This window comes from Martes martes (assembly GCF_963455335.1).
Source record: "Martes martes genome assembly, chromosome: 7".
Lineage (NCBI taxonomy): Eukaryota > Metazoa > Chordata > Mammalia > Carnivora > Mustelidae > Martes > Martes martes.
This window is the reverse complement of record NC_137894.1, coordinates 117,389,995-117,414,447: the sequence shown is the minus strand read 5'-3', so window position 1 is coordinate 117,414,447 and position 24,453 is coordinate 117,389,995. Positions and strand designations below refer to the sequence as shown.

At 46.8% G+C, this 24,453-nt stretch overlaps 1 protein-coding gene across 4 annotated transcripts in view; it reads right to left on the bottom strand.

Moving 5' to 3' along the window:
• FOXN3 (forkhead box N3) overlaps positions 1 to 24,453 on the bottom strand; it is a 391,874-nt gene that overhangs the window by 91,809 nt on the left and 275,612 nt on the right. For all 4 annotated transcript variants that reach the window (XM_080807758.1, XM_080807757.1, XM_080807759.1 and 1 more), the window contains one exon: positions 20,061 to 20,125. In XM_080807758.1, coding sequence (XP_080663884.1) covers positions 20,061 to 20,125 — 65 coding nt within the window. The remainder of the gene's footprint in view (positions 1 to 20,060; positions 20,126 to 24,453) is intronic.

Sequence of the window (24,453 nt, the reverse complement as noted above, 5' to 3'; positions counted from 1 at the left end):
GGTTGAATTTTCACCATAAAAAGTTTGAAACACTTTGGCTGATCTCTGGTGGAGGTCCTGGTGGGAGGCAATGGCTGATCACAGTTCTGCACCAGATTTTAACCTCAGCATCACGCCAGGTGTGGAGTTCAGGGGCTGATGGGCGCTCTCCAAGGGGCGAGAGCACTTCCTCAGGACACACGGATGCAAAGACAAGGGCGTATTTGCTTCTACCAAACCTTGCACGTGAGCTCCTAAATACCACAGGAGAGGCTTCCTATCTGTTCCCTTACTGTGTAAAAGTAAACGAGACATCATAAAGAATCGAACAGGAAATAACCATCTGTCTCCTGACTGGAGACTGGAGTCTTTGAAAACACACACACACACACACACACACACACACACACACACACACACACACACGAGCCAGGACATGCGGGGCTCTGAGTCACATCACACAAACGCTACGGGCCACTGCGTGAGGCGGCAGCGAGATCCTGGCGCAGTGGTGTTTCCATGGCCTTTCTGTAGGGGTGACACTGGTGTCGAGGGGGATGCTGGGCCGGGGTCCTCTTGGCCCCTACACCGTTTAGTTCAACTGGAACCATTCCGATTTCATGTTTTGCCTTATTTTGACTTCATGGAAGGTTTTAGTTAAAGAAAAAAAAAAAAAAGCCAAAACATACAAAATAAAAAGGAAAAGGAGGGACGTGAGAGGAAATCTTAGTGAGCACAAATGGAGCTCCAGCTTTAGGGGTTCTCCTGCAGCAGGCAGAGGTGGAGTCAATCCCAGGGACTTCGTTCCCCTCCTCGGTGGCCTGCCTGTGTCAGGGATGATGGTGCCGCCTCGACCGCCTGGGGTGGCAGTGAGGCTCCAGTGAGGGCTTGCAGGCGTGTGCCGAGCTCAGTGCCTGGCACCCAAGCGGCCAGGGTAATGAGTGGTGGCCCCGGGAATAAAGCCAGCCTCCCCGGAGCCCTGTTCATTGGTAAACATTTTCTAAACTTCCTTATATTTTTAACTTAAGGAATTCACAATGATGACAAATATTAACTAGTATTAAAGTAATCCAACTTAAAATTATGTTCACTGTCCTTTCCTTCCAAGGGTCTCTTTTCAGGTGTCTGCTCAGCTCCACCATCCCTACCTTTGTCTCTCTCCAGGCCGACCACCCGCTCAGTGAGCTTTGCCTCTCACACGCTTGCTCACCAACAACTCGCTGACTCAGTGTTCCTAGCTCTGGCCACTCACTGAGTTCACTACACATTTCTCACTACCTAAAAACAGAGGTTATCAAATCTGTACATCAGAATCATCTGGGAACTCTTAAAACGACAGATCCCAGGGCCCTACCCCAGACCTTCATTCAGGCCAAAGAAGGCAACATCCCCAGGCTTTCACTGGAGAATGGGCTCTAAATGTCTTGTTGCTCTTGGTCTGCCTGAAGAGACGTTATAGACTAACTCCCCTGTATCCTGTTAAATAGCTCAGGATTTCTCTCTCCATCTCTCTCTGTGAGGATCTAAAGGACAAATCTGTACCAGGGAGTTCTGTATTTTTCCTCAGTTAAAAGTCAGTTTTAATCTTCTGACCACTTAAGCCAAACAAGTGATCAAAAGAAGAAAATAAACCATACAAGTGATCATGTTTCTCTCTTTGCCTTAGCTACTAGGACGCTCAATGCCAAATTCCAGACGAATGACTCTACCCCTTAAACCAATACATGGGTGTTATGATATTAATTTTGTATATTAATGTTGGGGTTCCTACTTTTCTTTTCCCTGTGTCTTGATTTCTGCATGTGCATTTAAAAAAAAAATCTAGTTATGCTGCATTTTTGTAATCTACTGCAAATTCTTTCCAGAACAAGATGGGGTATGTTAGAGTAATTAATTAAATACAGACATTCACACGCAGCCCTCTGTAGCCCAGCAGCTTTAAAGAAAATGGTAATGAGCACCAAAGTAAAGATGGCGGCTCAGAGCAAAGTTTTTGGCTTTGGGTCAACTCCCCGAACATAAACCTCCCCACTGACTCCAGTTCTCAGAGGACATCTGGAAACATACCTGAACTCCATATTAAGTATGTTTTAAAGTTATAAAAAAACTTAAGGAAAATAAAACCAGCTACACAAATTCAAAACATAGAATTCCGACATTCAATTCTGAATCTGCGGTCTCCCAACTTCCTGCAGCAGCTCCACACACGGACTAAAATTCTGGTCCTTACAGAAAAGCAGCAGGTTGGTCTAACGAACCACTACAGGTGGTTAGTAGATGGTGGAAGTCTGTGGCCTCGTACATCAGACAAAATGAATGAATCATTCAGAATAGTGGAACACTGTTCTGGTTGTTTAAGAACATGCGATCATTTTTTAAAGTTCTGGGGGCTCCAAACAGCCTGTATGCTATGTCCCTACATAACCTTATACTCTGAACCAAACTAACTACCCAAACACTACCCGTTCCCAAATGTGATCAAAAAGATCGTTATCTGCCAACTGAAATGCTTTTCTGTATCTTTGAGAGGATCTGTTTTCTTGGGCACAGAGCCAGGCGCACTCCGGAGGAGGCCAGGCATCTGGGGGCGGGGTGGGGGAGGGGCTTGACAGCCTGGACTGGAGCTCTGGGCCGCAGGGAAGACCCCCTGTGCTTGTAGGGACCGCCCTGTACTGGTAACACACAGAGCGGCTCCCTTCCCTTGTTAGCCACAGCTCAGTCCCTCTGCATCAGGAGGGTGGGGACTGGCCAAAGGGCTCCCAGCCGGGTGGGCACTACTTGGGCGCACTTGGCTTTGAAACGGGCCTCAGGTGTGCAGCCAATGGGGCCTGAAGGCTAAGCACTTCTGCTGTTACTGTCAGTTGTTAGTTCTCCCACAAACCAATCTAAAGATATGGATTGTATTTATTTAAAAGTTAAGAACTCTCGGGTGCGCACGTTGGGCACAAAGAAGGGCGTGATCTAGTTTCCCTACCATCTAATACTTAAGTAGTGCAGAACACCTTAAACACTCTGCCATTTTACATTTTTGCATATGTTGCCTGATCTTTGAAGATCGAAACTAACCATGAACAATAACCTAACGAACATAAACTAGCAGCTGTAAAATTCTTTTCATTCCTTTATATATTTTGATTTGTGTAACCAATACCACCTTACTGTAGCCAGCACGCCGTGAATAAAGAATGACGCATAATTCCACAGCTCCAAATAACTGTGATTACCCTTCTGTTCTCTCACTTATGTACGTGGGGTGGGTTTGGCCTCAGTCAGACCCTGGACCATTCATATAAGCAGTGTGCTCCGTTCAAACCCAGGCCCGGCCGGGGCGTGCGATTTCCCAGAAGGAGCCTAAGAGCCAGAGCTACCAAGTGGCTGCATGGTAGTTTCTAATTATGGAGTGCTTACTGTATGCCAGGTACGAAGCCATCCCATGACCCAGCACAGAGCGGGGGTCCTACCTTCCCATTTTGCAGATGGAGAAACTGAGACCTGAGACACACTGCTGCCAGTGAGAAGGAAAACTGGGATTCCAGACCAGGACTGATGCCAGCACAATGAGAAAGAAGTAGCCAGTCTTACCTTACTGATTTTGATGACGATATACAGTTTCAGGTTTCTCTTCTCCCTTTCTGTATTTTTGGCAGACCAAGAAGAGAAGGGAGTTGACTCTAATTTGAAAGGACTGCAGAAAAGGAGAGCTGGACTGGCCTGCAGAGGGGCTGGCTTAGCCGCCAATCTGCCCCGTGGCCCAGAGCCAGCCCTGACTCTCTGGGCCAGGTTCACCTGTCCGTTCATGGTGGCTGTGCCCAGCTAGGTGTCTAGAAGAGCTCCCAGCTCTGACATCCCGTGACTTAAGCTGGTCCCTGTGTCTCTGTACGCACCACATACAAACTGGAGGCCAGGATGGGATTTGTGGTACTCTGTTGCTCTCACCAAAAAAATGATCCTGAATATACAGGAAATACTATTTAAATTACCCTGTTCTAAGAAAAACATGAAGCAAATACTTTTTTATGAGATGGGAAGGGAGGGTGTGGACAAATTAGAAATCATGCTAAGGCATGTTAAGAGACACATGGAGGAAGAACTCCCACAATTCGATTTTGTACCACGATATGACCCCCCCAAACCAGGGCGTGTACTTTCTTGTCCCATCTCGGAGATGAAAATACTGGAAGGGATGGAGGGGGTGAATACAGGCCACGCTACTGACACCCCCAGCCCCGTCTGGACAGACCGTAAACAAAGGCCTTCAGCAATGTTGAGTGTGTGGACTCTAATGTGTATCCACCAGTGTAACTAGTCAAAATTAGAACAGGTGGGCCCCTATCCTTAACTATAAAAAGAAAACGTATTGCAATATTGTCTTAACTCCTTTGGGAAAGCAAACACAGACATACCTGAGACCCTCTCTGTCCCTGAACTACGGCAGTGGCACGCACAGCCTCAGGCTTGGGTACACTCTACAGGCAAAATCCACGTCTGAGTATTAATGTAAAAAAAATGGTGGTACTTTTTTTTTTTTTTTTAATTACAACACACTCTCAAGAGATCTGAAAATTTAAGAGGCAGCATTAGCCACACAGACAGTATTTACAAGGGACTCATATGTGGGGCCCTACAGTTTAACTGAAGATAACACATGATTCAGAGATGTGACAGGCTTTCCTGAACCACACCTCAATCACTTCCATAAAAGCTGCAGAGCAGAGGCGCCTGGGTGGCTCAGTGGGTTAAAGCCTCTGCCTTCAGCTCAGGTCATGATCTCAGGGTCCTGGGATCGAGCCCCGCATCGGGCTCCCTGCTTGGCGGGGAGCCTGCTTCCCCCTCTCTCTCTCTGCCTGCCTCTCTGCCTACTTGTGATCTCTGTCTGTCAAATGAATAAATAAGAAGATATCCCAAGCCAAGAACTTTGATTATTAAAAAAAAAAAAAAAAAAAAGCTGCAGAGGAAGGACAGATATCCTTCTGGTCAGCCTTCAAGGTACAAGCACGACCGTATGTGCTTTCTGTTGAAAAAAATCCTGGTTATTCCACAGCCTCCTGGAAGTTACAAATCTCAGTGTAGCTGGCCTGCTTATTCTCATCTTATTTTTTGTTTTTACTTTTACTGAGATATAACTGACATAACGTTATATTACTTCCAGGGGTATAACATAATGATTTGATATTTTTATGCACTGCAAAAGGACCACCACAATAAGTCTAGTTAACACCTATCAGAACACATAGTTATAGATGTTTTTTTTTTCTTTTGGTGAGAACTTTTAAGATCTCTCTCCTATCAGCTTTCAAATATACAATACTGTAGTGTTAATTCTAGTCACCATGCTGTCTGTTACATCCTTGGACTTAATTTATTTTCTACCTAGAAGTTTATACCTTTTGACAAACTTCACCCATTTCGCCCATTCCCCCATCCTGGCCAGCTTGTTTTTAAATCTCAAGTTTTCAAATACATTGTTTTCTTCACTATCTGAAATGCTTGCTACAAAGTTTCAAGCTTTTAATAATGATTTCTTAACCAATTACTTCACCAGGATGCAACGGAAAACCACTTCAATTTAGATAAAAATTTCAGGTTTGTATAAGTCTCCTACGTGTTCTGCCAAAGAACTTCTCTCAAAATTTTTGCCAGAGTTTTCCTTTTTTCCCTAATTTTACTTATAGTCACATAAATTCATCTTACCTAAATTTAAGAACCTAACTCACGGGTTCTGAATGTTTAAAAAGAAAAAAAAAAAAAAAAACCCACTCTCGGGAAAGATTGACATTTCAGTAATCTCCGCCAGCTGGCATGTTCCAAATGGAATCTAAATATTGTATTAACAATATCAATAACAAGCAGGTTCGGCGGGCCTTAATAAAACACGCTTGGATTGTGAGAGAAATTCTTGTTATTTTGTGTTTCACCAGCTTTAATTTACTGCATTGATTTAATAAAAATCTATGACAATCTCAACTTTAATCACTAAGAAATCTGAAGTTCACTACAAGTGCATAATGAAAATCTGAAATCAAGTAGGTGTAATGAAATTTTTGTTGCCCAATCATTTTCGCAACTTTTGACCAAGGTAACATACCTAGCAAAGCCCACATACATGTCCAGTTCGATGAATCTTCACAAACCATTTGCCGATGTAACCAGCACCCAGATGAACAAACCAGCAACCTCAGGGGCCGCCCTTCTCCCCTCTCCAGTCACTGCCTTCCACCCCGGAGGTCACCACAACCTTGACTTTTCCTTGCACATTCCTGCAAACTCTGGCAGGGGGCAATCCTGAACCAAGGGGATCCCCGTTAGAGTCACTAGGCACCCATGGGCTTGCACATTATTTCCTTTCCTTTGTGGAAGGTAGGTGGGTATCCTACTGATTCTATAGATGAAGAAACACAAGGTCAAGGTCGAGTATTTGACCAAACCAAGACTCATATGTGTGTACGTGTAAATAAGTATGCCACTCTGGGTGTGGGTGGGAGAGGGGTGGTATGAGGGATTTTGAGAGTGAGATCCAAAGCCAGGTCCCTCCAATGCCAAACTCAGTTCTGTATGTTGCACAACTGCTATTTTAGGCAGCCTCATTTTCCTCTCAATTCATTGACTAACATGTTCAAAAAATGTCATTCATAGTTAAATGGCCTGATACAGAAAAGAACTATATCACCCCTGACCCCGACCCCAATCCCCCACGCACACTCACGCCGTGTGACAGTTCCTGAAACAGAGTTCATTTTTTCAGTGAGCATCTTATCGTCCCCCCTCACTACATTTTGGACTATGAGCAATTTTTGAGTCTCTGTGTTAGCGCTATCTTAATTTTAAAAATTAAGTTGGGAACTAGCAAGTGAGCCTGAAGAGGCTCCATCTCTGGTCCTGAACTGGATTTTCATTACTCAACTACTCTTCAAATTATACTGATTTATGATGTGATTATTACTGCTTTTCCTAAGTGCCCTTGGGTAATGAGAAAAATGCAAGGGCGCCCCAGACTTCGGAGATCTGGGGGCTCTGACACCCCCTGGCCTGTCCAGCCACCCCATCCCTCACTGCCACCTCTCACCTCTACCCCAAATGTCTTGGTCTAGACTCTCCTCTCGCCCGGTCAGCACAACCGCTCTCACGACCTCCCACCTTTGGCTCCAGCTGTGCCCACAACTCACATGGCGCTGACCATGGTCCGCAGTGGTCACGTGATGTGGTCACATGATATGGGCCACGTGATATCAAATTGGCCACCCAGCAGCCGTCTTCACACCCATGTTGTGAAGACCAGCTCTTAGTTCTTTACCCTTGCCTGCTTGTCTAATTTCAGTGCAAGACTGAAACGCTACCACTACCCCAAGTCCTCAAAGTCAAAGCCGTTCCCCACTGCCTTTACGAGCATCTCCCCACCATTCTGCCCAGAACACTTTTCTTTCCCCTTCCCCTCCTCTTTCCTGTAAGGAACAAGGCCAAGGTGACTTCCCACCTCCATCCTGGCTCATCCCATTTCTCCTTTGTGAACACAAAGATGTCACACACCAACGCACTATCCGTGCACTTCCTTACGACCCGTGCCTTTGGTTTGCGCTTCACTATTTTGTGAGCTTGTCTGAGTGTTTTTGCCATGGCTGCAAATCACGGTGCCTCTTTTGTATTGGCGTCTGGAGCGATACTGAGTGCTCGGCTGACCATGTCAAGCAGATTTAGGAGACGCAGGGACAGTGGCCTCGCACGGCACTAGCAACACCCGTAGGAGAAGACTTCCCTGAACTCCTGACATCCTTCCCCCAGAGTCTGAGCTCTTCTGAGATGGCACGAACCACCAAGGCTTCTGGGTGATTCTGCCCCCCAGCTAGACTGTAAATTCCTTAAGACTGGAGATCTCCTTAACTCTATCCCCAGCCTCAAGGGGGTACCTAGCAGGCTATGGGAAATGAAGGGATGTTTATGAAATGTTTGCATGTAATTCACTGAACTGAACTGGACTGAACTATGTCCTCCCACACCCCTCCACACCCAATTCATATGCTGAAACCTTAACCCTCAATGTGGCTGAATTTGGATAAGATTAAAGGAGGACGAAAGGGTGGGGCTCTAATGCAACAGGACCCTAACAAGTCCTTCATCTGGTGTCCTTGTAAGAGAAAGAGACCAGGGGAAGCACATGCACACAGATAAGGCCACGCAAAGACACAGCGAGCAGGCGGCCATCTGCAAGCCAAGAGGAGACACCACGCAGAGATCAAGCCTGCAGCCCCCTTGATCTTGGACTTCTAGTCTCCTGAACTGTGAGGAAATACATTTCTGTTGTTTAAGTCACCCAGTCTGTGGTTATTTTGTTACAGCAGCTCTAGCTGATGAATACATTTACCAACTGTCCAAGCATCTTGTACTCTAGAGATAGGGCTCTGGGGACCAACTCTGGCTATGAAGGGAAGTTCATGAAGATACGGAGGTTTGTTACTCAAGCTTAATCCCCAGTAAAGGGCAAGTGTCTCCCATTTTCCGTCTTTCCCTTATCAACAAGGCGGCAAGTCTAGTTAAGGCAATACATTTTAGCGATCCTCATTCTGCCAGAAAAAGTGAATGTCATCATTAACTAAGATTCTGGGCCTCTGGGAAATTACTTTAACTTGACTGACACCACCTTATGCCCCGAGATCTTGATAATCCTGTATGACCATGGATCATGGCCATTATCATGAAAGGAAGGCTGGACGAGTCTCAACTGGGAAGATCTGCATTCTGGCCTTAGATCTTCCACTTAGTGGCTACATGTACCTGCATATGTAACCTCACATTTTTGTGCCCAGTGTTTTTTTTTTTTTTTTAAACAGATTTTATTTTTAAGTAATCTCTACACCCAAAGTGGGGTTCAAACTTACAACCCTGAGATCAAAAGTCACATTCCCTACCAACTAAGCCAGTCAGGCATCCCTCCAGTGCTTTGCTTTTTAAATAAAATGGCTATGCTGTTGTAATGGACAGTTCTTCCCTTCTTTGGGAACTGATCCAGACTTGCATCTGGAGAACCTTTCATTTCCCAATCCATCCCTGCGCTTAGAAGTGACGTTTCCAACCCCAGCATAAAACAGTCTGTGCCCCTCCCCACCAATTCCTCTGGTCACAGCGATGGTTCCCAGGGGTCATGTAAGCCAGGCTGGTCTAATGACAACGCTGCTCAGAACTTGGCCTGAGAACACCGAGGAAATGCTAGACTCCAAGGTGATGTCTATAGCACAAGAGGCGGTGGCAGCCATCTTGGAAACTCAGTGTGAGCTTCTCCAAGCGTATTCCACCAGAGACTAAGCTGAGTCGGGGAACAGAGAAAACAGGTATTATTACTACCACAACCCTACTTTGTTAAGTCACCATCTCAGGAAAGCTCTCTATGCTCATCTGATGTTCTTTCATTTGACAGCCAAACCACTAAGTGGGCCTCCTAGACCGATGGCGAGTGGGAGGTCTACTGCCGCTCAGAAATCATCAGTGACATACATTTAGTTTAACTGAAGCTATTCACATACAGATTCTTTATGAGTCAGGACTCTTGGGTGTACACCTCCTAACCCCCAAATCAAGCTAGGTCAAGTAAAATGGGGAATTTAGAGTTCATGTAATCCAACCATGGGAAGGACAGTGGTAGAGTGGCCGCTCATCTCCATTTCTTTGCCTTGATGCCATTTCTTGGCAACAGTGGTTGACTCCCCGTGGTACCCCCTGTTGGATCCCACACATCCTTCAGAGCCCCCAGATCCAAGGTAAGAAGTCATGGCTATCTCTCAACCAGCTGCTGAGGCCAAGGAGCTCCTGTAAGAAGTTGGCACTTTCCCATTTGCAATATGTATTAGAAGCTGGGGTAGGCGAAAGCAGTGGGTCCCACAAAAGCACCCCACTTTAGGCTAACGAGAGCTGCAATGTTTAGAAGTGAAAACTTCATTTGTAATTGTTTCATTTCACAACCATGGCAAAACTCAACGAATGAAGCCTCTTAGAGTCTGAGGAATAGAGTCCACGTGAATGATAAACAGAAGTAACCCTTCTGCATGCCACAGGGCTGCTCATCTTTGGTCACAGTGTCCTCACAATCATGCTCGCAGTGGGGGAAATGAGCCCACGGCCAAGACACTGCGTTAGAGCAGCTCTATGCACAGACATGTAGTTCTAAGACCTCAACGCAATCAGTGTCAAATTAGCAGCATGAGATCATCCTAAATATGCCCCATTAAAAAAAAAAATCACAGCCCCAAAAGGGGTCAACCCATGTGTTTTAGGGTGACCATGGAGTGGGGGACAAGTTCAATATGATCTCTTAAATGATTTTCTGAAGTTCTTGATCACTGTATCTCTCTCCTTTCTTTCTCTCCCTCCCACCTCTGAAATGCATCTTTGCAAATAATTTGTATTCTGGCACAGACCCTGAGACGAAGGAACAGGAGTACAGATCACAAGCCATTCTAACCCATCCCTCAGGAACCTTCTTTTTCTGTGTCACATTTCTGCAAGATCTTAGTCACTCCAAAGTGTCAGTGAGAACAGCTGGTAAGAACTCCAGTTCTCCTCCTCCGGCGGGTATCAGGTGTCTCGTGGGCATTTGCCTTCATGTAGCAGGAGCTTCAGAGAGACTGGAAACAGTCTTAAATACTCCTGAAGGTATAACTTCCGTTCAACCGGGGAAGGATTTTTTTTATGTTATTGTTATTTGGGGGGTGGAAGGTACTGAAACTCTTAGGAAATGGCAGAATTGCTATCATAAGCATAATGACTTCTATTTATTAAGCCCGCAATAATTGCCAACCGCTATACGTACACAATCTTGTAATCCTTACAAAATCCCATGAACTACTGCCATCTCTTTGACTGGCTGGGAAGGGAAGGCTGAGAGGCATCAGAGGAATTGCTTGGGGTCACACGGCCGGGGGACTGCAGAGGTTGGCCTCTGCACCGAAGACTGGCCAGCTCCAAGGTCTCTACTCTCCCCTCCCATCACACTGCCTCCCCTGGAGGGAAAGCAGCAATGATGGGATTTGCACAGCGAACTCCCACAAAATAGCAGGGACGCTACACAGCCATGGGCTAATCCGCACAATGATACAATCTCCTAGGTAGGACTGGTGTTTTCACATTTTGCAGTAGCCCAAAGTGGTTCATGTAACTTTTCCAAGGTCAGATGGCAATTAGGCCGCTGGGCAGGGGATGGATCCAGGTACACCTGATTTGAAATTGGAGGTCTTTTATCCGAATACCATCATTTACCAAGGCCAACAGGAGAACTGGGTGGGGCGGAATCCCCTGAGAAAAGAGGGGCAGGGGGACGATGGGGCAGGAGACATTTGTTCTTGCAGACTCAACATGGGGTGGGAATAAGCCAGAATGTCCAGGCCACATTTGCTGGTGTAGGTACATGTACACGCACGCACACACACACACACACACACACACCACACACACCCCAACCTATCATGTGCTCTGCGGTGAGCGCTACACCCAGGAGTTCTCAGCCACGCCTTCGGGTCGTCTGGGGAACCAAACAAAAACACAAACTTGACCTCTTGCAGTTTACAGGTAGACAGACGCTTGTAAGTGCACTTCTGAAACTGTAATGTGAACAGCTTCATGAGCATATTCCAAAAAATTCTTCATTGTAAGCCTCTTGGCAATTGCATAAAAATATTTCTAGACTTCTATCTGAGCACAGTTAAACAGAACTTCAAGGGGAATGACTTTTCCAATTGTATTTTGAGATTGAGTACCTTGATAAAAGCAGGCTCTGCAGTACAATGTGATCCAAAATTGTATCATCTTTATATATTTTATAATCTGATACAATTTAATAGATAAGACAAACATTTTTAATGTTCAAAAATTAAACTGTAGGGATATCTTGCTATTGAAGAATTATAATTGGTGTAAAAATAGCTCCATCTATCTATGACTGTAAAATCCAGATACACTCAAAATACTCATCCTGTAGGAGTGGTTCCTCTCATTGCATTCATCTTTGAATGACTGATTTGAGGATTTCTCTTTTTCTCTATCCACAGTTTTGAAGTATCTTAATACTTAGCTGTTTACAATAGCACTGTGTGGGGAGCAAAAGAGGAATAAAGCACCTGGATTACTTGAATGAAAACAGACAACATAAGGACTCATTTCCATCTTTCTGTCTTGTCATTATAAACTGCTTTTGACCATTACAACAGGATTCTCCCCAACCCCAGTCTGCAAGACACTGCAGAACAGGCAAATGTCTCCAGGGGAACACTTCAAAAAAATACTTGGGCCATTCTGAACCGAAGATCAGGTAGTGGGAGGTTTTTAAGGCTTATGATGCTGGATTTGTGACCTTGAGCAGGGCATTTGTCTGGACCTTATTCTTCCCATCTACAAAATGGGAGCAATCATACTAATGTAGAAGGCTAAGACAGAAATTATGTAAAACACTGGGGCACCTGGGTGGCTCAGTCAGTTGCGTGTCCAACTCATGGTTTCGGCTCAGGTCATGGGGGTGGTGGGATCGAGACCCGTGTGGGGCTCTGCCCTCACCGTGGAGTTGCCTTGAGATTCTCTCTCCCTCTGCCTCTCTCCCGCCTCAAATAATAAGTAATCTTAAAAAATATATATGTGTGTGTGTATATATACATATATGTATATATATACAGAGAGAGAGAGAACACATGCACCATATAGAAAAGGTTGTATATTACATGATTCTACCTATAAAAAATGTCCTGAACAGGGAGGTCCATAAAGACAGAGAGTAGACTAGTGGCTGTGTGCTGAAGGCCCTCGTGGCCCTGTGACCATCAGAGCCCACAGGCGGCTTTGCCTTGATCCCGTCCTCTCTGGCTTCTCTGTACCAGTGGGTGCTCCCACCCATCCCCTCTTTCTGAAACTCTTGGCCCTTCATTTCAGGGATTTTCCCCAGTTTCTAAGCTCTTCTCTGCTGTTACTGTTGCTGCTGTCAGCTCCCACCACTTTCTAGCATAAATTTACGTTTTTTTTCCAACATGGACCTTTTCCCTCTTTTTCATTCCATGCCCCCATGAAAATCTCATCTGCTCCATTATTAGCAGTGGCCATTTCTGGATTGACATCTTCCAGCACTCCCCTTCCAGCCTTGACCTCCTTTCTCCTAAACTCCAGCCTGTCTCCCCTCCTAGCGATATTACCCAGAAACAGGAGGGACAACCCACAGACCCAGCCCAGCAGGTGCCTGACCCAGAAGAAGCTCTCAATGCCATGTCCCCCATCAGACCAGCAACTCCTTCCAACTTCCTTATTTCTGTCCACAAGGTACCATTTTCTCAGGGTGCAACACCAGATTTTCATGAAGATGGTTCCTAGAGACGGGAGGAGAGAGACCAGCTGACGTGCGAGCCAGGAGGAACAATCCAGGCTACAGGACTGATGTTTCCTCAGATTCCGCGCCAGGCTGGAAACACTGGGAAAGTGGGGGTAACTGAAGATGGGGTAGATCTGGATTCCCAAGGACAGTGACAGTTAAAACTGACCTGAACCTTCTTTTAAAACTGCACGTCCATATAAACGTATCTATCTATCTACCTGTATTTTTTTACATTTCCTTGTATTTAGCTTTAAGAGGATGTTCTCAGTGACCACATAGACCATGAGTGATTAGAAAGGTGACCGGCATGCCTTTAAATTCACCTGACTGGGAACAAAAACAGCCTCCCGACTTTGTGACTGTGGTTCCGTAAATATCTTTACAGATAGCTCAGTGCAGGACAATAAGACAAATGATGCCAAGAGAAAGGGGCCCCTCCTAAAATGCAAAGGGCTCCACAAGCCAAAAGAGGACAGAAGGCAATTAAGACTTGGGGGGGAAATGTAGGGAGGTTTCCCTCCCCCCTTCCCTCCACTTTCTGTTATTACTATATTTTTTTGAAAAGGGTGTGCCTGGGGACAAGAATCCGGAGGTTCATGCATTAGGTAGATGCCCTCGTTTGCAAAATGGACAAAAGAGTCAGCTTGTGGAGCAGATTAGATGAAAGGAGCCAAAGAGCCCAGGGGCTGCAATCAAATGGGAAAGCAATGAGTGGGGGAGGGGCAAGGCAAAGCCAAACAAGTCCCGGGATCCGAGCCGCAGTCCTTCTGGAGAGAAGTGCTCAAGTGCCAGGGCCCGGGGGCCGGTGGCCGGGGCAGGGAGGGGGTCCAGAGCCACCATCCTGGTTCCACAGAGAAGGAAACGACGGTGCTCTGGCAGCAAGAAGGGAAATCATGCAAAGGAGAGGCAACCAGGAGCTCACTCCTTTGAGGTGTTGGCGGAACTTTTCACCCTGACTCTATCTGCCAGGATTGATGATCAGAAACCCAGGGAATGAAACAGTTGAAAGTTAATAAATTTCTATTCTGATTGAGCATTTGTGAGGTGCCAGGCACTGGACTGGACTCATGCTCGAACGTTCTCATTCTCCGTGACCCTCCACAGAGATTGTGGGGAGCACATCTGATAGCCCCACTGTACAGTGATCAAAACTGAGGCCCAACGTCCAACAGTGGGTGCCCAGGGAGGGAGGGATTCAAACCCTGGCTCCCTTGCATGGCTGTCTACGCACCTGCTGTGTATATGCGATTTGAGAGCGAGGGGGATAGCTCTGTGTTGGTGACCTGGGTGACCTTGCAAGGAGGCAGTCCTATTTGCAAGGAATCGGAGATAAGAGGCTGAACAAATCTTTCCCATCTATGCATACATCCGACAGGATCTGGGGCCTCCCGTCTCCAGCCCTGTCCTGAAAATCACTAACCCCAGCAAACGGACAAGGGAAATTTTCCCAGGGAAGCCGAAGAGCACATGGAAATCAATCACAGTCAGAGCAGTCCAGGTCTACTTTCCCACTTTTCCAGAGTTTTGTAAGTTCCAATAACTAACTCTTTCTAGGAATTTAGCATCTTCTAAATGTCTTACTGATAGGAATTTCTTGAATCCTCAAATGAGAAAACATTATTGTTTGTATTATTATTGTTGTTGTTGTTATTATTATTGCCATCATCATCCCCACAGAGAGGTTTAAGCCAGTTCCCCAAGAGGCCAAGACAGGGTTCACTGGCTCACTTCCAGGCTCTCCAAACTTGTAACACCCCCCTGCCCTAAGATCCACGGGGACCCTCCAGAGCTGTCTTGCTCAAGGACTGGAATCTTCAGTCAGGCCGCCCCCACCCTGTTTCCTCTCCTTGGACCCCCCTGCAGTCGCAGCGGACGGAGGCCCCGCTCTTGCCACTGAGCTCGAGCTAAGCTTCAACTCCATTTTGACCTGCTTTCTGGAAACAAGCTGCCAGAATGGAGCGGAGCTGGGACTCCACAGAACCGCTGACTCCTCGGAGGTCCACTCCTTATTTCATACATGAGAACAGGAAAAACTCGGGACGCCCTGTGGCTGCTCAAGGTCACCACATTTACCCAGTGGCAGCGCCGGGACCACAACTAGGCCCCCTCGCTCCTCGTCCAGGACTTCTCCCACTAACACTTGTTTCTGATACATGGACTACCTACTCTTGAGCCTTCTGGGGCAGGAAATACAGCTTAGGGGAGGGTACTACACACATCCGAGCAGTAAAAATACACAGCAGAGCCGTGGCCGAGGGTCAGGGCTGTGGCAGGACATAAACTCCCAGGAAATGGGGCACCTAAAGCCAACCTGGAACTGAGGAAACTGGCATTCCTTGAAGCAAGGCACCCAATGGTCACGGTCAACTTCATACGTGTCTGACCAATGGCAAGCGCGCACCTGTGTGCTCCTAAGAACCGCCTGCGTCCAACAGCAAAAGAGCTGGTTTCCCTTCTCCCTGCCTGCTTGTGGGCCTGCAGCGGCACGATCCTGCTCTGTGCACTGAAAGGGCCTCCGAGGTCGACTCTCCATTTCATTAGCTCATCCAGTGGGTTGTCAGAAGTGAATAGAAACAAAAATCTGTTATGCATGTTATGGAAATTTGCTGCCACTGCATCCTAAGGAAACAGACTTAATAATCAGTGGCCCAGTCCTGGAGGGAGAGAGAGAAGGGAGGCGGAGGGAGGGTCCAGAAGGCTGGTGGGGTGTTAGCAAGGGGGCCTGGCTGGTGGTGGCATCCGTGCTTGAGCATCTCTGCTCCAAAGGCTGGGATGTGTGGTCTGACCCCAGAATGGACTGTCAGGGGTGGAGGGGAGGGGCCCTGGCATCCCCCCCAACCCCTCCGGTGACTCCAGCCCAACTGGTGGCCAATACATAGAGATGGGTAAGAAAGATGTGCCCGCAGGTGGGGTAGTGGGGATGGGCCTGGGGAGCACCTGCTCAGAGGAAGGGCTGGAGGTAAGAGACGGGGGGGCCCAAACAGGCAGCTGGCACAGAGCGCCAGAGGCAGAGGCTTCTCTCTGAATGCAATTGCACAGGGAGTGCTAAGGCTGACAGGCCCGACGAAGGCTGAAAGGGCAAAAGTGGAAGCCAAGATGACTGCAGCCTGTAGGAACTCTGAGTCAAATGCAGGAAGTGAAAAGCACAGCAAGGCCCCACAGAGTGCTGGGCTGACACCTCCGGGGACCAGATGAAGGGTCAGTCCAGGGGTGAACAATGTCTTTAATTAGGAATCACTGACTCATTAAAATAACCCATCCAAGGGTGATGTTTAAATAAAGTAACCTAATTTGAAGTTTGATGGGTGAATGGAATGTGTGTGTGTAGGTGTGTGTGACATTAACTAATAAAATAAAAAATGTATTTCAAACACATAGAGACAAAACAGGGACACACAGACATGGGGAGGGGACAGCTGGAGACACCTGTCAGCTAGCCACTGCTGCAGGGCCTCGAATAAGCCACACTCGTCTGTTTGGACCCGCCCTGTGCCCCCTTTAAACACAGGGCTTGTCCCTTGTTGGCACACGGCGAGGTTTCCGTTGTACAAGAACCGAAGTACTCTCTGGTCCCTGGAACTGCTAACATCCTGAAATTGTCTCCAGCAGCTTAAATGGCATTTAAAATAAATACTGTGAATTGATGAAATGACCAATTATGTTAAGTACCCATGCCTGGTGTAATCTAAACCAAATCTTACCCCATTATCCTCAAAACTGCTAGATGAGTCAGCAGGCCCTCTCGCCAGTGACTCTGCAAGAACCAAGTACAGAGACCACACTCAAGTAGGACCGAGTGCTTCCTTCCCGTTAGTTCTTGCAACTGGTTTTATGCTGGAAAAAAAATAAATAAGTAACTCCTATGTTTCTGCTCAACAGCTAATAAACCAAACAACTCCCAGCCAACACACGTGGATTTCCATTACGTTACCATTATGTCTATTGTTCCATGGATTTCAAGGTCTAAATTCCGCCATATCCTCTCTGGACAAAACAGTGCTCCGAAGCATATCCTGCTGAGAACAGGGGCTGTCGCCATCCCAGAGTGCCCACGAAGCATTCCTTCTTCACACCCACCATACAAGTCCCCCTCGCTGTGCGCCCTGTTGCCTACAGACTCTTGTTTCCCCTTCTCGCAATGCCCTTTGCTCTCTTTCCACAAATCCACAAGCTATTTTTCAAGGCCTCATTCAAGGTCAACGCTCCCCCTACACTCCCATTCCCCGCTCCCCACCCCCACCCCCCCCACCCCCGACAATAATCAGCCTCCCTCCTCCAAATGGTGCAACACACCTGCTGCTTTGGCCATGCCCGCCTTCTTTTAGTCTCAACTCCCAGGGACACTCCACACAGTGGGGTTCTCCCCAATCACCCCCGTGTAGCCTGTTCTGCATGGGAGGGGGACCCACAGTCAGCCGGGATTTGCCGGCCAGTCCCCGGGCCTCTGTGTCACCTTCTACCACGTTCTAGGAAGCGGGTTCTTCAGGGTATCCTACTTGCCTTCAGTCCCAGTCCCTGAGGCTAGGACCTACTCTCACAGCGTTCTTTCTAGTTGAATTACCTAGAACAAATGCCCTCCTGCTTGCCACAGGGGAAAAGAAGAAACGTGTGTGTATTTTTAAAATGTAAAGTATAAAGATGAGAAAGTATAAATCAGGCGCGTTTTCTTCCACTTGAGTCTAACCCCAATTGTCTGCTGGCATGACTGGGCAGCTCCCATCTTTATACACCCGTGTTTTCATTGTAAAACTTTTGCTCATGGGCGTTAGCGACTTCTTGATGAACCAGTACCACCCACCGAAGGGACACAAAAATATTGGCTAGGGAGAACAGGCACAGAGCCTGAAAACCTCAGCACCATAAAAGTGTCTTGAGAACTCTATATACAGATATAGCAAATAAATAGCAAAGAACTATTGCAGGAAAAAATGAACAAATCCTTGCCCACCCTCTCAAACTCCAACCAAGAATCTTCTGATTTTCACATACACCAAAAAATTAAAATTAAAAAAAAAAAAATAGGAGAGCTGTACTTAAATGGATGTGGATTGAGTAAGCATCTGAAATTGGTAATAATGAGATTCTCAATGCTCAGAATAATTAGAATTTTAAACCCTATCAGGGAAAGAAAAAAAGGTCCACACCCATGAGATAGAATCTCAGAGTGAAATCACTCAACTTCAGAACCTTACCGATGTTTTCTTCATGCTTTCACCTGGCAGAAACCACCAGAAACTAATCCTAAGAGCAAATCTTACTTAATGTGAAACTTAATGAATAAAAATCCTGTAAGAAAATGTACTCGCTAAATAAAATCCCTCTTCTGAAAATAATCCAAACACGAATGATATTCATATCATTGTTATAGACGTACATGAAAAATAAATATGCACATAACTTTGAAATTCACTTGAAAACACTCCCAAAGGCTCATCGTAATTGGTTTCTGTTTATACCATCTGAAGGGAGAACATATTTTTTTAAATTATGTATTAATCTTTGAGAGTGGAGGGAGTTCCCTATTTTCCTTAAATATTTAGAGTATGTATAATGGTCATTAAAACGAGGATTAGTTAGATCCACCTGCCTAAATTTCACCTGTACCAAGCAAACAGGCAAGGAAATCCTTCAGATGCCGATTTCACAGGCTATTAAAAGGACAATGTGTGATCGCATGGCCTATAAAACAACTGAAATGTGATGCCATCTCTTTGAGCTACTCAGGAAAACCGAAGATAAATGCCCCTTTTCTCAGCCACATTTATATTCCGTTCCTTCACACACCTGGCTGGCCCTCGGCATGAACTTTTCAGGAGAAGAGGCTTACCTGCTCTAAACCAACCCAAACGCACGCACCACTCCGCATTCGAAGCCCGGTGCAGTTCTAACCCTCTCGGTACCATGAGACCCAACTGCTTTTGCGCCACTCCGACACCCAGCCCATCGACGGAGGCTAACGGGGACAAGAAAGTGGAAACCTCAGGAGCCTACCGATTCCAGCTTCTATGCATGACAGACCTCCAAAGCAGTGAAAATCCAGAAGTATCTAGAACGCATCTTACGGCTACTTTTAATCATTTATTCTTCTTTCACTTTATTCAGTCATTTCAAAAGAAACTTAAGAGCCAAAGCAGAGATGAAAGGCAGTTGGAATTCCTTGAGCGCGCTGGAGAGGACCGACAGCAAAGCAGCCAAGGGTGGGCCAGACAACAGGAAGGACGTCCCCCTGCCAAGGACGCTGGTGGGGACAGGAGAGGGGTGACTCAAGTCTGAGCCTGGGAGTAAGCCACAGCCAACCGTCCAGGCACACGGGCCAACAAGGAATAAGGGGACCTACCCCATGCACCAAAATGCCGGCACAACCCCAAAATTCCTCATTTGCCCGAGCACTGGGAATACACAACTGGGGGGAGGGGGGTTTGTTTTCACCAGCTGACCAGCTCAGTTATTGCTACTCCCAAATCCTAACTGCCACGTCATTCCAGTTTCATCAAAGCAAGCCGGACTTCCGAAACAGGACCCGTGGGGGCAGACCAAAGAACCGGTCCCGGTGTCGGGCTAACAGTTCAGAGCAACCAGGAGACGTGAGTAGGAGGAAATAAGGAGAACTGGACAAAGAGCCCCAGCCCACAGCAGTCACACTTCTCCAGACAGTGCCCACTGCTAAAGAGGACAGAGCTCCTCCCGCTGCCAGCAGCCCAAGGGGACAGGGCCGGGGGGTGGGGAGGGGGCGCGCCTAGAGACCTACCTTGCAGAAGGGCTCCATTTCTCTTGAAGAAGGTGCTGCCCGGCCAGATGGGTGGACCTGATGTGCTGGAAGAGAAGAGAAACTGGGGTAAGGGTGGGCTCGTGGACACTCGCTCCCCCAGCAGAGCTCTCAGAAGGCCTCAACACACTTTCCCAACGACATGTTATCTACCCCCTCTGAAAACACATCTTTAAAAACCACCACGTTTGTTTTCAGTTGAATGGGCTTTGTATTTCCCAGCGTGGAACCTGTCTGTGTGGGTGCTCTGCCCACTGCTGAAATCATTTGCAGGTAAACGAAAGGGCACGTTCACATGGTTCAACATCACAATGTAGCACTTAAGAATGGCTGCTAATCGAGTCCTAATTTTACAAAATTATGTGGCAGAGAACTTCTATCCGCGGCTTCCGGGACCAAGTGCGTTTTCCGTCACCTCCTAGTGACACCTGCCTGTGATGAACACAAACCCGCTTTTCTCAGCCTTTCTCCTCACCGGATCCTTCATATACAGAAATAGCTTGGATGGACTGCCTCCCTGCCCCTCTGTCTCATTTGGTATCCTGTTTTCCATTTCTTTGCTTATTAAAATGTTGCCTCCAAACCCTATAGAACATTTCACAGACGTGGCTACTGCCCGCGGTCCGGTAGTAGGAGACAGACGCCAAGAACACAAGGAAGGATCCACATGCACACAGACACTTTGCTTCATTTACAGATGAGCACTTCAAACTGTTATGAGACGCCCAGTGAAGAACTTTATAACCAAGCCAGTCTCAGGAAAATATCCTGGGAGTGGGAAGTCGGTTCTTCTAAACCAAGGATTGGTTTAATTCATGCTAGACAGCACTTAGTCAAATAGGTTACTACAACCAACCCAGGAGGCAGTACAAGCCACCTTCGTTAAGACAGTCAGTGGCAGGATGCCTGGGTGGCTCAGTCGGTTGAGCCGCTGCCTTCAGCTCGAGTCATGATCCCAGGGTCCTGGGATCAAGTCCTGCCATCGAGCTCCTTGCTCGGCGGGGAGCCTGCTTCTCTCTCAGCCTCTGCCTGCCACTCTGTCTGCTTGTATGCTCACTCTCACTCTCTCTCTCTGACAAATAAATAAATAAAATCTCTAAATGCCCAGGTGGTAATCAATAAAGTTAAAAAAAAAAAAAAAAGACAGTCCGTGGCAAGAGACACAGTAGAAAAATAAAAAGCTGGTCTGACAGAGTTGTAAATCCAGTGGGCATGCACACACAGTACAGGAGATCAGAAGGGCTACGTAATGAACACTTTCCCAGTCAACCAGGGTCTCTGGTTGGACAGGACAGCAATCCATACTGTTAACAAGGAGAAACACCAGCAACACCTTCTGCTGACCCAAATTTCGTTACCAGAGAGGTACAAACAACACAGCAGGTACGGGGACACGTTCCGTGATGGGTGAGGGGTGGAGAGGGAGCGGGAAAAGAGCTCCAGTGCATAGAAATACTGGTCCCAAAAAATCCCGAATGTGCTAGAAAACACTACGAACCTTGACGTAAATGAACCTTTTTGTTTTATTTTGTTTGGGGCTGACTATACTCAGGCTAATCGAGAAGAATGCATCAGAGCTTTTCCTGCAGTCCTCCGGGCTCAGGCAGGTGTGGCCTCTGGGCAGCCAGGCTGCGCAGGGAACACCAGATCTGGCGAGGGTCTCAGGGCCGCAGGGCGACAGCAAGCTGATTTCTCTCCTATCTGATTCCTGTCCTATTCCATGGAGGCTTTTAAGGCTCAAAGATGCAGGAAAAATAACGTGCATCAAAATGCTCAAGATTATCTTTTAACAACTCCAGCCAACTCCCTGGGATTTTTACCATCTTATTTTTATAAGAAAGCAGGAAACAGCAAGCTGGCTGTTGCCAATCCCGAGTCACCTGATTTCTAAAGATATTTAAAAACTGAGGACTTCATTATAGAGGAGTTGGTGCTTCGAGAGAATTCAATAATTGAGTATTACTGCAGGAGCCTGAATATCCAGCTTACTTCCATCCAAATCTCCTCTTTATCCTGACCTTGATTTGGCTGAACACTGAGGAGACGCCAGGCATGGAGTAAATGTGGGGAACTGAGGTCAGGTAAATCCAGTGGTTTAAGATAAGGAAAATTCTCTGCATGATAGAAATCTACTCGGCGATTTCTACAACATCCTTTTAATGTACCTAAGTCACTGATCACTATTCTAGTCGTTCTGCCACGCTGCCCACATAATGGATACTCCAGTCGTGGAGAGAGATTTGGACGGGCCCACCCGCCAGCTCTCACCCGGCCCCCACTGTCAATGATGAATTCACCTCCCGTCTCTTTCTAGCTCAGTTAAGCTGGTTCCCATCATGCTAATTACAAAGCTTTGGAGCTCCCTGGCCAGACAGTCTACATGCCTCTTTTGGATGGTCCCTCAACACTAACTGTCAGGGGATTCAAGGATTCATTAAGTACCTACTGAAAACTGTCTTTGGGGTGGAGAAGGACACAGGGGAAAAATTGAAAACCGTATTTTACGGCCTCTAGGAACTTACCTAGCTCCGACCTCCTGTGACCGTGTCTTAAGTGACATATATGACTATGGAAAGGCCAATGGATACAGCCCTAGTGGCTGCAAGCTGGGGAGGCAGCAAACAGATTTTTTCCCCCTCTCCATCTGGTGATGCTCAGAGCTCACTGGCCTTTAAGGCTCAAAGTTGGTTTTTAAAAATTTAATGAAATCACCTGAAAGTATTTATTAACCCCAGGAATTCAGAGAAATAGCTAACTGAGGTCTTCATAGGAATTGCTTAAGGACCCTGGAAACCACTAGTTTATGAGGCAAATCAAGAGGAAGGGAGTGTGGATGTGACACATGCAAGGGAGAGAGGGGCCAGGGGCTCTCTACACTCAGTTACGTGAGCACTGGTGATTTGTAGATGGTCACTGCCATGAGAAGTGGCCTCTAGGGCCCCCTTACACCCACCGGAGTGGGTTTTAATCACCTTACAATGGTGCTCACAGGGTAGGATGCTGGGATAGCAAATCACCATTTACAAAGTACAGCAATCAGTGTTTTTCCAATGGGATCCCCCATGCTGCGGGTGGGCAGGGCAGAAAGAGGCGCTGAGGAGCCAGAGGCGCTGAGGAGCCGGAGGCCCTGAGAGGTGCCGGGATGTGCCCAGGCATCACAAGGCTGGTCAGTGAAGAGCCCAAGACCAGACCTGGTCTTCCGGCACCAGCCATGTCTAGCCATGCACACGGCATTCTGGCACTAAACTCGCATCTATCCTTCTCCGTGGAAGAAGGCTGTGGAAGGTATTTCACTAAGAATCTCAAGGCCAATGGCTAAAACCACAACACAGGAAACAACAGATGTTGGCAAGGATGTGGAGAAAGGGGAACCCTCTTGCACTGTTGGGGGGAATGCAAGCTGGTGCAGGCACTCTGGAAAACAGTACAGAGGTTCCTCAAAAAGTTAAAAAGAACTGTGGTCCAGCAATTGCACTACTAGGTATCTACCCAAAAGATACAAAAATACTGACTTGAAGGAACACATGCACCCCGATATTTACAACAGCATTATCAACAACAGCTAAGTTATGGATACGGCCCAAATGTCCATCAACCGATGAACAGGTGAAGATGTGTGTGGGGTGTGTGTGTGTGTGTGTGTGTAGATAATAGATAGATAAACACAAAGGAATATTTCTCAGCCATAAAAAAGAATGAAATCTTGTCATTTGCAATGACAGGGATGGAACAACTGCACTATGCTAAGAGAAATCAGCCAGTCGGAGAAAGACAAATACCAAATGAATTCACTCCTAATGTGGAATTTAAGAAACAAAACAGATGAATGTAAGGGGGGAAAAGACAGTGAGAGGAAAAACTGTAAAACAGACTCTTAACTAGAGGGGAGGTGGGCAGGGGGAGGGGCTAGATGGGAGATGGGCATTAAGGAGGGCTCTTGTTGGGATGAGCACGGGGTATTACACATACGTGAGACTCACTAAACCAATATTACACTATATGTTAACTAACTAGAATTAAATAAAAACTTGAAATAAACAAACAAAAAGAATCCCAAGGCAAAATCCCAGGCTACAAAAAGCAATGAGGCTCACCATTGGTGTAATACAGACAGGTGGGCTCATCATTAGCAGAAACACAACGCGGGTGCCACAAATGTCTCATTTCAGTAACACTCTAACAGAAGTCCATGACCTTCACCCTATATGCCAAACCCACTTGGAACAAAGACAGCCAACCACAGGTCAAGAGGGCTCTGCCTGCCAGGAAAGCAGTTTGTAAACTGGCATTTGAGCACACTGATCCAGGCCGATTGTTAAGACCAGAGTTAAGCCTGCAAAAATCCCAAGAGAGGAATGATACCATTTTAACAGCA